Below are 18,500 nucleotides of genomic sequence, written 5' to 3'. Positions count from 1 at the left end.
CTATTAACCGATGTGATTGATGGATGCTCCTCGGAAACTGTGTGATTGTAAAGCTGAGTGTTTGTCTGGAGCCTGGAAATGTTTCCTCAGCGTTTGTCAGACCCCTTCAAGTTCACCCATCCACAGCCACATGCTCCTCACCTTCTGTTAAGAAAGCCATCGGGAACTTGGAAATAAAACTGATCTGGAAGGGAAGTGATCTGTCACTGAAGTTAGTGCTGGTAAAAGTGAAGTGGCTGTGGTTTTACCAGACATTAGGCTGCTCTCTCATCTGAGAGCGACAGCTGGTTGTGGTTTAAGCTGTGGGTCAGCATGCCTTAGGTGAGGGGAGAGGTTGAGAAGGAGAGTCCTTCATGGTAACCTCAGCTAGTGTGGGACGTGAACCCACACTGTTGACACTGTAGTGATTGGAACGAGGTCAGCCATAGTATATGGGATCCCTGATTGGGGCTGTCAACCTGGTCCAGTCAGGGAGGAGAAAGTGAAGACTGCAGATACTGGAGAGTCAGAGTTTTGAAAAATGTGGTGCTGGAAAAGCACATCAGGTCAGGCAGCATCAGAAGAGCAGGCGAGTCGACCGATGTCATTCCTGATAAAGGGCTAATGTCTGAATCATCGACTCTCCTGCTCTTTAAATGCTGCCTGACCTGCTGTGCTTTTCCAGCACCACACTTTTCTACTCCAATCAGGGAGACCTGGCTGACAGATTGAAACAGGAATGTCAAGGGTTTTGCTCACTCTAGGAGTGTTAGCTAGGTCAGTGTCACGTACTATGCATGTGTAAATAAAGGGTGTCTTGGTAATGGGATACTGGTCTTGGTGGAATTATTTCAGTGGTGACGAGAGAAAAACATGTTCCTCAAGAGACTCACTTGCAACAATTGTCTTTGAGGTTGTGGTCAGCATTTCTGGTAACATACAGTATTTTGGAAACTTGACTTATTCACTTCTGATGTCGAAGACTGGGCACTGAATGGGGAACGAATGTGGTATCTTTTCCTGGCAAGTAACATTGGGGCAGACGAAAAGCAACAGATAATACTGACAGCCTGCGGACTCGCTGGTTTTCTGATTACGAGGAGCTTAACTTTCCGTGAGGCACTAGCTACTAAAATCTTTCAAGCATTCACGGATTTAGCGAAGGAAAATTATGACTCCGCGCCTCCTCTAATTCTGAGATGCTTTTAGTAGTTCGAAAACCAGAGGAACCTGTTTCAGGATTTTTGGTGAGGTTAGGACAACTGACAGAGGCATGTGATTTTGGTTTAGATGCTGAGACACCATTTGGTATTTGGGATTCATGATGTGACCAGGCAAAAGCAACAACTAGCTGAAGCTCAACTGGATTTCAAACAGGGACTACACTGTGTCATTAGAAAGATGCAGCAAGTGGGACATTTGGGTTACAGAGTAATCTGTTGGAAGTGGACGCCTTTGTTAGAGAACTGACTGAGCTCAGGGAACACCACTTGAGGGAAGGCAATTGCATAGCTTCACTCAGGACATGTCCTGAGGTCAGCTCATTGGCAAACCCAAAACAAAGCCAAACCTCAGCCAAATGGCTAACATTTTTGAGGCTGAATTGAGTGCACACCCTAGAAAGTCCACAGACAGCTGGTTTGGAACAGTCACATTGCTTAGCAACATCCAAATCAAAACCAATCAAACTAAACATTTGGTTAAAGGCTCACCCAGTTTTAATGGAGGTTGACTTTCTGGTGTGGATGTATCAGTGATTGTGGAACTAGTCATTACCAAAATTCATTCTGGACTCCAACCCTTAAGTTGCATAAAACCTCGACTAGGCTGAGAACCTATACTGGGGAACCCCAACAGATTAAGGGCACAACTTTGGTTCCAGTTGCTTATGAGAAATAGTTGCTTCAGTTCCCATTGATTGTAGTAAAAGACTCGGGTCAGAGTCTGATCAGGCGAAATGAGTTGAGAAAGATTCAACTGGATTGGCTCAACATTTTTTGATCAGAAATAGCTGCCTGAGTGAGATCTAAATTAAATACCGGGACATTTTTCTGGAAAGTGTAGGGACTATCAAAGGAGCAAAGACCACCTTGCCTGTTGACCAGGAAGCAATTTCACGATTCTGCAAGGGCCGCCCAGTGGAGGCAGAAACCAGGAGGCTGGAAAGTGAAGGAATCATCAAAACGGTATAGTTAGCCGAATGGGCAGCACCGGTCATACCGACTGTGAAGCCTGACGGATCGGTTTGCCTTTGTGGAGACTTCAAACAAATGCTTTTCGCAGATGGATATATACCCAATCCCTCGCACTGAGGACTTACATGAAAAACTGGCGGGCAGGAGTGCTGTGCTTCATACAGCTGGGCATGAGCCATGTGTACCTGCAATTGCAATTAGATGAGGATTCCCAGAGGAAGCTGCAATCTATACCCATAATGGACTGTACTAATACATGAGACTGCTCTTTGGGGTATCATCAGCCTGTGCCATTTTCCAGCAGACAATGGAAAATATTTTACAAGATCTACCCCAGGTGGTCATTTATCATTATGGATGATGTACTAACAACCAGGAAAACCCAGAAAGAACATTTAGAGAACTTGGACATAGTGCTTCAATGTTTCTTCCAGGCAGATATATGCCTTAGAAGGGAAAAATGTGTGTTCCAGGCCCCCCAAGTGACTTACTTGGGTTACAGAGTTGACAAGTGCTGTAAAAGCCTCAGCTGTCAGGCAGCATCCGAGGAGCAGGAGAACCAGTATTTCGAACATAAGCCCTTCCTGATGACAGACTTATGCCCAAAACGTCAATTCTCCTGCTCCTCAGATGCTGCCTGACCTGCTGTGCTTTTCCAGCACCATACTCTTCAACTCTGATCTCCAGTGTCTGCAGTCCTCACTTTTTCCTACAAACTCGACAAGACCGGGTTATACCCAATGGAAAATAAAGTGGGGATGATTGAAGGTGACTTGGCTCCTATGTCTGGACTGGAGCTTATGTCTTACCTTGGGTTGGTGAATTTTTCCAGAAAGTTCATATATAACCTGGCCTCCATCCTGCCTTTTTTAGATCTGCTATTGAGAAAGAGTCAGCCTTGGAAATGGTCTTGTAGACAAGATACAATACTTAGGGAAGCGAAGAAGCAGCTATTGTCATCTAAGGTTTTGACACACTCAGACTCCAAGCCAGATGTAGTGCTGACATGCGATGCCTCCCCTATGGTATCGGGGTGGTATTGACTCACCGGTGGCCCAGCGGAGAGGAATGCCTGATAGTGAATGCTTCCCAGACTTTGGCTGATGCTGAACAAAAATATTCCCAGATAGAGAAGAAAGGTTTGTCACTCATCTTTGGTGTAAGGAAGTTCTACCAATACCTATTCAGATGTAAATTTATAATAGTAACGGACAACGTGTCACTGCTAGGGTTACTTAAAGAAGACAGGGTTGTTGCTCCTAAAGCATCAGGTTGACTTCAATGGTGGGTCCTTATTCCGAGTGTGGACAATTACAAGTTGGAACATCATCAGGAGACCAAGTTGGAAATGTGGGTGCATTGAGCCAGCTCCCACTGACGGATACACCACTGGTGGTGCTGCCACTGGAAGAGTTTGTTCTGGTTTTAAACTTCCTGGATACCCTTCCAGTCACTGCTGACAATATCAGACGGTGGACACAAAAATATCCCATCCTGGCAAAACCCCAACCACTGGTGGTGATGGGGGAAATAAAAGGACCATCACAATCAGAATTTAAACCTTTCTGAACCTGGCAAGCCCAGATCATCATACATTTTATTTTGGGGAGCAAGAGTGATTGTCCTGAGTAGAAGTCACTGCCAGATACCAGCTGAACTCCAACAGGGTCATCCAGGGGTTTCCAAAAATGCAGACATAGCTACATTGATTGGGCAGCGCCTACTGGGACAAAACATTACTGCCAGCAGCTCTCCCACATTTCTGGGAATGGCTGGCTAAACCATAGACTTGGTAACACATTGACTATGCCAGTTCTTTCATGGACTGTATGTCTTTAGCCATTATGGACACCCATTCAAAGTGGTTGGATGTGCATAAAGTTAATTAATCAAACACAGGGACGATGACTGAAAAGTTGCGAGCATCGCACAGACTCCAGCTGGTGTTGATAACAGACAATGAGCCATAATTTACCAGTGGAAAATTTAACTATTTCCTGAAGTCTCATGACATTCAGCATGTAAGGACAGCTCCATATCATCCATTGTCCAATAGTCTGACAGCAAAAGTAGTTCAATCTTTGAAAGAACAAGTTACTGCAGATGCCGGAATCTGTACTGAAAACACTAAATGCTGGAAATCACAGCAGATCTGACAGATTCCATGGAGAGAGAGCAATCTAATGTTTTGAGTCTAGATGACTTTCCATCAGAGCTGAAATGTTAGCTTGCTTTGTCTCCATGGATACTGCCTGACCCACTGTGACCTTGAAACTTTGAAGGCAGGCTTAAAGAAACAGCTCAGACTTTTACTCAATACAAACTTGTGTCCTAGTTCCTGTTTGATTTTAGGACCACCCCTGACACAACGATATGGACAGCTCCAGTAGAGTTGCTAATGGGGAGAAGACTCCACATCAGGTTAAACCTGATTTACCTGGCTTGGAGTGGGGAGGGGTGAACCGGCTTGAGGAACACTGATACCGGACACAAAACTCCACTAAGTGAGGGAGGCAGTTTACTTCACAGGATGAAATTTGGTATTGCAATGACAGGAATGGTGGTAAGAGATATGAGTGATATGAGGTCAGGTCCTGTGATGCACAACGTTTGGGTAGGAGAGATGGTCTTGAATAAGCACGTGAAACCTGCAACCTCACAAATGGGGCCAGGCACACGACATTCCCTGGCCCCTCAGAACATCCGGAAAGGTTGTCCAAACCATGGACTCTCCCCCTCCACTGAGCATCGAAGAAACTTCTGAGGACGAGATGGACATATCACATATCACAGCCTCCATGTTGTTACCACCTGAAGATGAATTTCTTCATTCTGGGAGCAAGAGGTGGGCCATGGACTGATACAAGCCACTCATATCTGAGGCAGAGTCAGAGGAATTGGACTCCGTGCGAAAACACCCCAGGAGAAGCTACAGGAAAAAGAACAGGCCTACGTCCCAGGACTTAAAGTGGGAGGGATGTCAGCCAGGGGGGGTCCTCATGGAGTTCTCTGATTGGACCAGATTAACAGCCCCAATCAGGAAGCCCTGGCTGACAGGTATTAACAGGAGGGTCCCTTGTGTTATGCATGTGTAAACAAAGCGTGACCTGGTGATGGGATACGGGCCTCTGTGAAGTTATGTCAGGCATCACTCTGAATCGCAAATCAGCTGTCCAGCAAACTGAGCTAACCAAAATTGTGACATTAATGTCAACATGCTGTGGTTTATCTGCTGTTCATAGAAATCTTGTGACTTTGGAGAAAGGGAAAACAAATGTTTTTAGGGAGATGACAGATGAGGTTCTGGCCCTGAACTACTGGAAAACCTGGCTTCGAAAGGCTATGTGGCATTCTGTGGGAGTGGTTATCTAGCATCTATTCCTGGACTTGACCTCTGTGTTATATAGGCCTCAGGAGTCAATAAGGCAGAAATCCCAAGACCTTCGAGTCTCTCTCCATCTCACAAGGTGTTTCTGAGATCCTGAAAAAGTTTTCAGACGTCAGTGTTTGACTACCTTGTAAAGCAGATTCAGATCCTGCCTGACAAAGATATTCCATCACTTTAAGCTGTCAGCAATTCCATTTTGGAAATTCACCACATTCTATGCTTCGTTTTCAGATCCTGGGTGAGCTGGAATGTCATTTTTCCCTTGTTCCCTTTCATGAAGGATCAAATTCAGGTGGGAATTGTACTGTAAATGGCAGACCCTTAGGAACATTAACACATCGACGGATCTGGGCGTGTAGGTCCACGGTTCCCTTAAAGTGGCAATACAGGTGGCCAAGATGGTTGAGAAGACATATGGTATGGAATACAAGAGTTGGTAAACCATGTTGCAGCGATATAAAACCCTTGTTGGGCTGCATTTGGAGTATTGTGTGCAGTTTTGGTCTCCATACTACCAGAGTAATGTGGAAGCTTTGGAGAGAGTACTGAAAAGGTTCACTGGGATGTTGCCTGGTCTCAAGGGCACTGCCTATGCGAAAAAGGTTAAAAAGACTACGATTGTTTTCACTAGAAAGATGAGGAGAAAGTGAGGTCTGCAGATGCTGGAGATCAGAGATGGAAATGTGTTGCTGGAAAAGCGCAGCAGGTCAGGCAGCATCCAGGGAACAGGAGAATCGACGTTTCGGGCGTAGGCCCTTCTTCAGGAAGGGCTTCCTGAAGAAGGGCTTATGCCCGAAATGTCGATTCTCCTGTTCCCTGGATGCTGCCTGACCTGCTGCGCTTTTCCAGCAACACATTTCCAGCTTCACTAGAAAGATAGTGGCTGAGAGGAGCCTTGATAGAGGTCAACAAAATTATAAGAGGCATAGATAGTGTTATGAAGCGGAAGTCAACCCCCCCCAGCCCCCACCCCCCACCCCCACCCCACCCCCCACCCCTGCAATAATTAAAACCCAAAACACCCAGAGAGGAGCACCTTACCTCATATACTGATGAAGTCAGGATGACAAATGGTATAACCTACCTCTTACCCCCTAATCTGTTATAAAGGAGTAGTTAAATGAAATAGAATTCTTGATGAGTTAACAAATTAAAAATTCATTTATCTCACTCCAACAACGAACAAATTAAGAGAACCACTAACAAACCAAGCAATTTCTCTCTAACTACTGTTATGAAGTTGAAGGTATGCAATGTGTCTTTAAAAGAGAGTGGATGCTGTTCTGCACTGAGAGATTAGAAGCCCCTGTGTATATGACTAGACGGCAGTCTCACAGCAGACTGGAAAACTGAAAATATGTAACATTTGGCTGTGATATGAATACTGAGTTAGTTCTGTTTTGACGACAATTCGAATTTAACCAGTTTTAATTATGCCCCAGGATACTAAATCCCAATTGTGTTTTAATTTATCATTTTGCCAACATCAAACCAATGATATGATCCCATGTTGGGGGGGGGGGGGGGGGAGATATAAAATGCAGACATTTTGAAAACTGGTCAGAGAGTAACTACCTTGGACAGAGAGAGCTAATTGCCTTTCTTAACAGCTTGCTCTCAAAGAAATTAGGAAACACTCTCCATCAAAGGTAACTTTTCAAGTGAAATGTAATCAGTAAAAAGAAAGAAGACAACCCAGGGAGATCCTCAGCTGGAAGAGTGAAGGCAGAGAGGAAGACAGTGACTGTGTTGTTATGAAATTAAATTGATGTAATCTTAATAAGTGTTTTATTAGAACAGCATATTGTTATAGAGTTGGTGGCAGATAGCAAATAGTTAAGAGAAAGGGGGCTTGGATTTGTGAACAGTTTTGTTTTGTTTAATGTTGACTGTTAGAGTTAGAAAAATAAATTGAATTTTATTTTAAATAGTGGAATTTGAAAGTTCTCTGTCAGGTTACATTTGGAAGTTCTCTGTCAGGCTACATTTTAACAGATTACGAGGTGAGGGTAGCTTTTCTGGGTGTTTGGTTTAATTAACAGAGGAATTCACCTCCGTGTCATAACACTACTTAGCTCTGAATAAAACAAGATTCTAATAGGATGCAGTTTCAATAATACAGGTCCCACTTATATAAATCAATTACTAAGAACAGTAACTTAAAACTTAATCTCTCAAAACTGCAGCAAAGGTACATCTTCGAGAATAGTCCTTGTCCTTTCCTCGGATTCTGCTGTCTCCCTCAGTCTGAAACACCTTCTCAGTCTGCCGAATGCCGCTGTCTGAAATATTAGCTGAACGTGCCTTGGTATCGTTTATAGATGGATGATAGTTTTTCTCCTACAGCTGGGCAGCTCTTATCTCTTCAGATGACAGCTGACTGTGTCTGGTTTTATATACTGCCCCATGACACATTCAATTCTTATAATTTGATTGATTTCTGGGTGTCAAAACAATCCATTTTAAATTTAGTTGATCCTTAGTCTCCAAGTGCCTTTGTAATTTAAACTGTTGTCTGGGTAAAAAGGCTGCTTGGCCCTGCTAACTGAATCACCCCCTCAATTTGAGCACTTGCAGCTGCTTACCCACAGAAATTCATTTTTAAATCTCTAAGCACCAAAAAGAACATCAGCTTTTCAAGGGATGTCACAATGCTGTTGCCCATTTTACAATTTTATCATTTTTACACATCAGCTTTGCGACAACAGGGTAGATAGTCAGAGTTTTTTTTTCCCTAGTGTTCAAGTTTCAATCACAGGAGTTCAAGATGAGAGGGGAAAGTTTAACTGGATGTTTTTCACACACAGAGTGGTAGGAGCCTGGAATGCACTGCCAGAAGAGGTGGTGAAAGCAGACAGGTTGTCGACATTTAAGAGGCAAATGGGGAGGGAATACAGGGATATGGTCCGAATAAGGGCAGAAGGTTTTTTTTTAGTTTAGTTTGGGCATGATGATCTAAACAGGCTTCCTGTGCTGTACTTCTCCTTGTTCTTTACATTTCCCATCAAACCTATCAGCTCTGCTGATAAATACTTTGTGTTGTGTGTGTATGTGTCGGTGTTTGGAATTCGGAGGAGATATGGATGAAATTCCAGAATTGTAGCTTAAATGCAAGCAGTATGTTTCAAGACTAAGTTTTATTATACAATAAACTGATTATTTTTGATTGCATTGAAATCAGTCCAAAAGTGAGACTTGGCCATTTTGGCAATTGCTTTAAAATTTGAGAATGGTAGAGTAATGATGTTTGATTGTCAATGCATTACCCCTGACAAAGTCATAACAACATTCACAATTTGATGGAAAAACCTAACTGGTTCACCAATGTCTTTTAGGGAAGGAAACATGTGATTCCAGACCCATAGCACTCTGATTGATTCTTAACTGAACTCTGAAATGCTCCAAGTCACTCAGTTATATAAACCATTAGAAAATCTCAATAAACAAATGAAACCAAATGGATCATATGGGATTGACAAAGGTGCCAGAAACACCAAAGGCAGAAACAGCTCTGTTATCTGTAGAGACTGGAACGAGGTCAGTCAGTTGGACCTCATAGAATATGAGCTCCCTGATGGGGGCTGTTAACCTAGTCCCATCAGGGAGCCCTGGCTAATACAAAAAGGATATATGTCAGGGATATTGACTTGCTGAACGCCTGACTCAGTGAGAGGCAGTGCTATTGTCAAAGGCCATGCAGTTGTAAGTGAAGGATGATGGGGTTGGGTAGTCAATCTCTGAAGAGTTGTTTCACTGACCCACCAAAGGATGTCCTTAGTAATGTCTGAGGGTTAGTGCCAAAACTGAGAGAACTATCTCACGGCCACTACCATCACCATCCTCAGATGTTCTGTCCCATCAGCAGAGGTGGTGACACTGACACAGTGGAATACAGTCAGTGTTGGGGAGAGGGGTTGGCAATCAGACGGCTTTGGGTTAAACATGTGCAAGGAAACCTCCTGCTAATTACTACATACCATCCTCCTTCAGCTGATGAATCAGGAGGAAGCGCTGAGGATGGCAAGGGTACTAATGGGGACTTCAATGTCCACCACCAACAGTGACTCAGCAGCAGCATTAGTGTTCAAGCTGGTTGGGTCCTAAAGGACATAGCTGCTGGACTGGGCCTGTGGCAGGTAGTGAGGGAACCAACAAAGGGGCAAATACAAACCTGACCTCTGTAAAGACCATGACTTAATACTTTCATCTTTATTTGCATGATGGGCTGACATGAGAAAGAATTTATTTTAAAACAAGGAGTGCAGCATGTATTTAGAAAGCGAGTAAGCTGACACTCATTTGTAAGCGCTGTTTACACAGCTGCTGGCCCCAGCACAGCAGGAGAAGGTGCAGAGAAGCTGTAATCCAGAGCCTAGTGCAAATGAAGATTCAGCTGGCAACAAGTAACTGATTGGTCTGAGGACTGTGAATAGGACATGAGGAAGATTGAGATGAGGATTGATGATAGAGGCTGAGAGGGGAAGAAAGACACAGATTTGTGATCCAGAGAAAGAAATTGATGCAGAAATGTACATGAATATGAAAGCACACGGATCAATTTCAAATTTAAATATATTACATACATTTATATTGCTGTTATTTCTGCCTACTTTTGGAAAGGTAAACAATGAGCAGAGTTCACCAACCAGAGTGAGAGAGGAAGTGATGGAAGCTTGTTACTGACCAGATGATGGAGCCGACGAAGGAGATAGTTGAGTAGAAAGGATTTTCCTTTCCTCTCTTCCCCGATGATAGAAATCACACACACTGGACGATCCTTCACATCCTCTCGTAAGAAACAGCTTTGAAAAGCATCCTCATTAAGAAGCAACGTATCTTTCTCAATGTACACGAGCTGCAGGGATTTACCTGAGACTGGGGACATGGTTCTGAAAGTGAACAGAGAACAAATAAGCAGCTGGTCAACACACCCGTTTGGAAAACAGGACAGAACAGGCCACCAAATGCAATGTGACCCCCGGTCCTGGAGCGGGAGGAAGGACAGTGGATCTAATTCACCATGACTCCCCCCACTTCCTGGGGGAGAAAAGAACTGTGTATCATAGGGGGGAAAAGGTCAGCGTATTTAATACATCATGACACCAATCACAGAAGGGCAGAAAGGACAGTGTACGTAACACACTCTGACCCCCAAGTCCCAGAGAGGGGAAAGGACAGAGTATATAACACACTCTGACCCCCAAGTCCCAGAGAGGGGAAAGGACAGTGTATGTAACACACAGTGACTCTCAGTCCCAGAGAGGGGAAAGGACAGTGTATGTAACAGTGTGACCCCCGGTCCCAGAAGTGGGAAAAGGGCAGTGTACCTAATGCACTGTAACCCTTTGGTCATAAACGGAGGAAAAAGCACAGTATATTTATACACTGCAACCTCTGTTCCAGAGGTCAGTTTAAGTAAGCACTGTGACCCCCTGGTCAAGAGATGGGGTGGGAGAAAGGACAGTGTATCTAACACACTGTGACCCCCTGGTCTGGGGTGGTGGGGGGATAGGAGAGGACAGTGTATCTAATGCACTGTGACCTCCGGTTCCAGAGGGCTGATAGGACAGCATTTCTAATGAGCAGTGACCCCTTGTTCTGGTGGGAGCGTATCTAATGCATCATGACTATTGGTCCCAGAGCTGCTGGAAACAACAGTTTATTGAACACACCGTGACCCTCAATTCAATACGCGGGAGGAAAGGTCAGTGTATCTCATGCAGCTTGACCTCAGAGTAGGGGAAAGCACAGTGTATCGAATGTACTGTGACCGCCGGTTTCAGACGGGCATACAGGAGGTTGTATCCAACACACCGTGACTCCCCGAGTCCCACAAGGTGGGGGTAGGACAGTATACCTAATGCACCATGATTCCCCAGTCCAACAGTGAAGAAAGGACAGACTATCTAATGCAATGTCACTCCCACTCCCATAAAGGGATAAAAGGACAGTCTTCCTAACGCACTGTGACACCCCAGTCCCCGGAGGGGAAAGGACAGAGTATGTAACGCACTGTGACCCCCAGTCCCAGAGATTGGAAAGGACAGAGTATGTAACACATTCTGACTCCCAGTCCCAGAGAGGGGAAAGGACAGTGTATGTAACGCACTGTGACCCCCAGTCCCAGAGATTGGAAAGGACAGTGTATATAACACACAGTGACCCCAGTCCCAGAGAGGGGAAAGGACAGTGTACGTAACACACTCTGACCCCCAGTCCCAGAGATTGGAAAGGACAGAGTATGTAACACATTCTGACTCCCAGTCCCAGAGTGGGGAAAGGACAGTGTATGTAACACACAGTGACCCCAGTCCCAGAGAGGGGAAAGGACAGTGTATGTAACGCACTGTGACCCCCAGTCCCAGAGAGGGGAAAGGACAGTGTATGTAACACATTCTGACTCCCAGTCCCAGAGTGGGGAAAGGACAGTGTATGTAACACACAGTGGCCACAGTCCAGAGATTGGAAAGGACAGTGTATCTAACACACTCTGAACCCCAGTCCCAGAGAGGGGAAAGGACAGAGTATATAACACACTGTGACTCCCAGTCCCAGAGAGGGGAAAGGACAGTGTATATAACGCACTGTGACCCCCAGTCCCAGAGAGGGGAAAGGACAGTGTATATAACACACTGTGACTCCCAGTCCCAGAGAGGGGAAAGGACAGAGTATGTAACACCCTCTGACCCCCTGTCCCAGAGCGGGAGGAAGGACAGTGGATATAACACACAGTGACTCCCAGTCCAGAGAGGGGAAAGGACAGTGTATATAACGCACTGTGACCCCCAGTCCCAGAGAGGGGAAAGGACAGAGTATATAACACACTGTGACTCCCAGTCCCAGAGAGGGGAAAGGACAGTGTATATAACACACAGTGACCCCCAGTCCCAGAGAGGGGAAAGGACAGTGTATGTAACACACTCTGGCCCCCAGTCCCAGAGTGGGGAAAGGACAGTGTATATAACGCACTGTGACCCCCAGTCCCAGAGAGGGGAAAGGACAGTGTATGTAACATACTCTGACCCCCAGTCCCAGAGAGGGGAAAGGACAGTGTATTTAACACACTGTGACCCCGCAGTCCCAAAGAGGGGAAAGGACAGAGTATATAACACACTGTGACTCCCAGTCCCAGAGAGGGGAAAGGACAGAGTATGTAACACACTCTGACCCCCAGTCCCAGAGGGGGGAAAGGACAGTGTATTTAACACACAGTGACCCCAGTCCCAGAGTGGGGACATGACAGTGTATGTAACACACAGTGACCCCCAGTCCCAGAGTGGGGAAAGGACAGTGTATATAACACACTGTGACCCCCAGTCCCAGAGAGGGGAAACGACAGTGTATGTAACACACAGTGACCCCCAGTCCCAGAGAGGGGAAAGGACAGTGTATATAACACACTGTGACTCCCAGCCCCAGAGTGGGGAAAGGACAGTGTATATAACACACTGTGACCCCCCAGTCCCAAAGAGGGGAAAGGACAGTGTATGTAACACACAGTGACCCCCAGTCCCAGAGAGGGGAAAGGACAGTGTATATAACACACAGTGACCCCCCAGTCCCAAAGAGGGGAAAGGACAGAGTATATAACACACTGTGACTCCTAGTCCCAGAGAGGGGAAAGGACAGAGTATGTAACACACTCTGACCCCCAGTCCCAGAGGGGGGAAAGGACAGTGTATTTAACACACAGTGACCCCAGTCCCAGAGTGGGGAAATGACAATGTATGTAATACACAGTGACCCCCAGTCCCAGAGAGGGGAAAGGACAGGGTATGTAACACACTCTGACCCCCAGTCCCAGAGTAGGGAAAGGACAGTGTATGTAACATACAGTGACCCCCCCAGTCCCAGAGAGGGGAAAGGACAGGGTATGTAACACACTCTGACCCCCAGTCCCAGAGTAGGGAAAGGACAGTGTATGTAACATACAGTGACCCCCCCCAGTCCCAGAGAGGGGAAAGGACAGGGTATGTAACACACTCTGACCTCCAGTCCCAGAGAGGGGAAAGGACTGTGTATGTAACACACAGTGACCACAGTCCCAGAGAGGGGAAAGGACAGAGTATGTGACATACTCTGACCGCAAGTCCCAGAGTGGGGAAAGGACAGTGTATATAACACACTGTGACCCCCAGTCCCAGAGTGGGGAAAGGACAGTGTATATAACACTTTGTGACTCCCAGCCCCAGAGTGGGGAAAGGACAGTGTATATAACACACTGTGACCCCCAGTCCCAGAGAGGGGAATTAACACTGTATATAACACACGGTGACATCCAGTCCCAGAGTGGGGAAAGGACAGTGTATATAACACACTGTGACTCCCAGGCCCAGAGGGGGGAAAGGACAGTGTATGTAACACACTCTGACCCCCCAGTCCCAGAGTGGGGAAAGGACAGTGTATGTAACACATTCTGACTCCCAGTCCCAGAGTGGGGAAAGGACAGTGTATGTAACACACAGTGGCCACAGTCCAGAGATTGGAAAGGACAGTGTATCTAACACACTCTGAACCCCAGTCCCAGAGAGGGGAAAGGACAGTGTATGTAACACCCTCTGACCCCCTGTCCCAGAGAGGGGAAAGGACAGTGTATATAACACACTGTGACTCTCAGTCCCAGAGAAGGGAAAGGACAGTGTATATAACACACTCTGACCCCCCGTCTTTGTCATCCTTTAGGTCCCTTTTAAATCTTTCCTCTCTCATGTTAAGCACATGCCCTCTATTTTTGGACTCCCCCACCCGGGTAAAATACTTTGCTTATTCACCCTATCCATGCCCCTCATGATTTTAGAAACCTCTGTAAGATTACCCCTCAGCCTCCAATAATCCAGGAAAAATCTTTGGAACATATCACTCACACACCAGACATCAGAACTGATCCTGATAAAGACAAGTCAAATCAACGGTTTTCTGCTATCTCGCAGCTTCAGTGATTCACAGGTATGCGGAACGAAGTGGAAATTTCTTATTTAATTTGGCAATCGCAAATGATTCACTGCGATGACATTGTTGCCAAAAGAAAATGTGTTATTGGGAATAAATTCAATAAATCGTCTTTGAAAGGATCAGACTGAACAGAGAACAGGACAGGCCCTTCGGCTTTCGACGTTGCACCAACCTGTGAAACCAATCTGAAGCCCATCTAATCTACACCATTCCATTCTCGTTCAGACCATTTAAATGTCCTCAATGTTGGCGAGTCTATCACTGTTGCAGGCAGTGTGTTTCATGTCCCTACTATTCTGAGTAAAGAAACTCCCTCTGACATCTGTCCTATACCTATCACCCTCTCAATTTAAAGCTATGTCCCCCTATGCTAGTCATCGCCATCCGATGAAAAAGGCTCTCACCGTCCACCCTATCTTATCCTAAATGTCTCAATTAAGTCGCCTTTCAACTTTCTTCTCTCTAACGAAAACAGCCTCAAGTTCCTCGAAGACCTTCCCTCCATACTAGGCAACATTCCGGTAAATGACCGAAGGGTCTGTTTCCATGCTGTACATCTTCTATGACTCTATGACTCTAAATCTCCTCTGCACCTTTTCCAAAGCTTCTACATCCTTCCTATAATGCACCATGGGAGGCACGGTGGCCCAGTGGTTAGCAGTGCTGCCTCACAGCACCAGGGACCTGGGTTTGATTCCCACTTCCGGCGACTGTCTGTGTGGAGTTTGCACGTTCTCCCTGTGTCTATGTGGGTTTCCTCCGGGTGCTCCGGTTGTCTCCTACAATCCAAAAGTATACAGGTCAGGTGAATTGGCCATGCTAAATTGCCCACAGTGATAGGTACATTAGTCAGAGGGAAATGGGTCTGGGTGGGTTAATCTTCGGAGGGTCAGAATGGACTTTTGTTGGGCTGAAGGGTCTGTTTCCATATTGTAGGGAATCTAATCTAATGCGACAACCAGAACTGTACGCAATACTCCAAAATGCAGCCACACCAGTGTTTTGTACAGCTGCAACATGACCACAAAGTTCTGAAACTCAATCTCTCTGCCGATAAAAGCTAACACAGTGTATGCCTTCTTAACAACCCTATCAACCTGGGTGGCAACTTTCAGGGATCTATGTATGTGGACACCGAGATCTCTCTGCTCATAAGAATTGTATCATTAGCCCAGTATTCCTGTTGCTCCTTCCAAAGTGAATCACCTCACACTTCTCCACATTAAACTTCATTGATACTCATTAAATATGGGCTCATTCTGACCCAGATCTGCCTGCTGATGCGGATGCATCATTGACTGGACTCAGTGTCGTACTCTTTTTAAGCACAGCAAGGTCTTTGACTGAAATGTTGGAATTGTAGCTACATGGATTGTGAGGTGTTTATAGCCTACATCTTAGGTGTAACGTTCACATGTTTACAAATGTATTACAGAGGCCACAAATCAATGGCTACATTGCTAAATACAAAAGAATGAGTAAAGATGTCACGAAGTGTTCAGAGATGACATTTGAAATTGAAGAGATTTGTTGCTGCAACTGGGTATGTCAAGCTGCAGTGGACACATTCTCATACATTGCCCTTAAACAATCTACAGTAAAGAAGGTGCATTTTGTTCAAGATGGAGACTCCAATACTTCATTGCCGAGAACACAACCACCAGGATACCCTAACATTACCCACAAAAACCTACCACCTTGAACCACACACAGGGTAGGGCAGCAGATGCAGGACAACACCGTCCATTGCAGGTTCCCCTCTGAAACCAAGGTCCGCCTCCCCCTCCCCACACTCCCCATCTACCACAACCCCAACACTGCCCTCCACCCACCACCACATACACAGACAACCAAATGATTTCTTTCCTCGAGCACTCTGTGATGTAAGACCACAAGAAATTGGAACAGGGGTAGGCCACTTGAATCTGCTCTGCCATTCGACAGGATCATGGTTCACAATTACTTTCTTGCCCATGTCCCATAACCGTCGATTCTCCAATGAATAACAGTTCATGCACTGTATCCTTAAACAGACACAATAGCTCTGCCTTCATTGTTCATTGTACCAGGACATTTCAAACACACACAACCCCATAAGACAAGAAATTCTTCCTCATCACAGTCTGAAAATGGCAGTCCTTTGTTCTGAGATAACGCCGTTCTGGATTCAATGAGATGAACTCTCATTCTTCTAAATTCAAGTGAGTACTGTCGGAGGGTCAGCGACGAGGGAGCCCCGCACTGTCGGAGGGTCAGCGACGAGGGAGCCCCGCACTGTCGGAGGGTCAGCGACGAGGGAGCCCCGCACTGTCGGAGGGTCAGCGACGAGGGAGCCCCGCACTGTCGGAGGGTCAGCGACGAGGGAGCCCCGCACTGTCGGAGGGTCAGCGACGAGGGAGCCCCGCACTGTCGGAGGGTCAGCGACGAGGGAGCCCCGCACTGTCGGAGGGTCAGCGACGAGGGAGCCCCGCACTGTCGGAGGGTCAGCGACGAGGGAGCCCCGCACTGTCGGAGGGTCAGCGACGAGGGAGCCCCGCACTGTCGGAGGGTCAGCGACGAGGGAGCCCCGCACTGTCGGAGGGTCAGCGACGAGGGAGCCCCGCACTGTCGGAGGGTCAGCGACGAGGGAGCCCCGCACTGTCGGAGGGTCAGCGACGAGGGAGCCCCGCACTGTCGGAGGGTCAGCGACGAGGGAGCCCCGCACTGTCGGAGGGTCAGCGACGAGGGAGCCCCGCACTGTCGGAGGGTCAGCGACGAGGGAGCCCCGCACTGTCGGAGGGTCAGCGACGAGGGAGCCCCGCACTGTCAGGGGGTCAGTGTTGTGGGTGCTCCACACTGTCAGAAGGTCAGCACTGATGGCATGCCACACTGTGGCAGGGTCAGCCCTGAGGGAGTCCTGCAATGTAGGGGTATCAGGATTGAGAGATAGGGGCACTGTTAAAGGGTCAGTGATGTGGCAGTGCAACATTGTTGGAGGGTCAGCGCTGTGGGAACTCTGCACTGTTGGAGGGTCAGTGCTGAGGGTGTGCCTCACTGTCAGACAATCAGCGCTGAGGGCATGCCAAATTCTCAGACAGTCAGGGCTGAGGGAGTTCCGCACTGTCGGAGGTAAGAAGTGAGGGAGCTGCAACATGTTGGCGGTCAGCGCTGAGATATACCTCACTGTTGGAAGGTCAGCGCTGAGGGATATGTGCCCTATCAGAGGGTCTTGCGACAAGACATGAAACAGAGGACGTCAGACAAACAGGCAGAGAGATTCACAGAGAGGTACTGAGAAAGACAGGGATAGAAATCAGAGGTTGAGTTGTCTCCTTGATGACTGTACCTGACACATATACAGACAGAGGAGGCAGCTACTGGAGATCAGCTGGAGTGACCTGGGCTGGCAGCAACGAGGCAGAATGATGTTCCTGGACACATCCACCTGGGGTCACCCCTCTCACTGAGTCCGAGCTCTAACCAGGAATGATAATGTTGTAAACAGTCCCAGTTATACACTGCTGAGTACAGCAATTTCAAGGTGTGTCTCAGTCCAAAGGTTGGAAGCACTGATGGCTTTCACTTTCCAATTCTCAGAATTTACTCTGAGACTCGGGGTTTTTGGGAATACAGGTGCCTGATAGAATGCTTCGGCTGCACTAACTACATGACACACGTCCAACTCTACAGTCTGATAGGGAAACTCAATCAACCCAATAGATATCGTACTGTCACACTGTTCTCTACGATCAGACAACCATCACCTCACATTCCCTACCTTCTCTGAATTAGAGACTCCCGACAGCATGCAAGCAGGCCATTCAGCCCATTGGGTGCACAACAAACTCCAAAAACGATCCCACACAGATTCAACCCTCAATACTATCATTGTAACCTTGCATATGCCATGGCTAATTCACCACGAGACTAACTGGAGACTATGGGAAATGCAGCATGGCCACTTCATCCTAACCTAAACAGGAGGGAGCTCTGTGGCAGAGGAGGGC

At 46.8% G+C, this 18,500-nt stretch overlaps 1 protein-coding gene and 1 pseudogene across 9 annotated transcripts in view; both read right to left on the bottom strand.

The window, feature by feature from the left end:
* Window positions 1–17,976, bottom strand: part of LOC122544759 (uncharacterized) — a 144,553-nt gene extending 126,577 nt beyond the window's left edge. For all 9 annotated transcript variants that reach the window (XM_087981846.1, XM_087981849.1, XM_087981851.1 and 6 more), the window contains exons 1-2: window positions 17,840–17,976; window positions 10,247–10,451 (exon numbers count right to left, since the gene is read on the bottom strand). In XM_087981846.1, coding sequence (XP_087837972.1) covers window positions 10,247–10,447 — 201 coding nt within the window. In that variant the 5' untranslated portion in view covers window positions 10,448–10,451; window positions 17,840–17,976. The remainder of the gene's footprint in view (window positions 1–10,246; window positions 10,452–17,839) is intronic.
* LOC148138262 (uncharacterized) lies at window positions 16,540–17,647 on the bottom strand (annotated as a pseudogene).
* Window positions 17,977–18,500: the final 524 nt, after the last annotated feature.

The sequence above is a fragment of the Chiloscyllium plagiosum genome, unplaced genomic scaffold (genome assembly GCF_037043375.1).
Source record: "Chiloscyllium plagiosum isolate Xiang-an unplaced genomic scaffold, Cpla_swu_hap1 HiC_scaffold_41, whole genome shotgun sequence".
NCBI classification, from domain to species: domain Eukaryota; kingdom Metazoa; phylum Chordata; class Chondrichthyes; order Orectolobiformes; family Hemiscylliidae; genus Chiloscyllium; species Chiloscyllium plagiosum.
The sequence above is the reverse complement of the archived record's forward strand: the minus strand, read 5'-3'. Positions and strand labels throughout refer to the sequence as shown.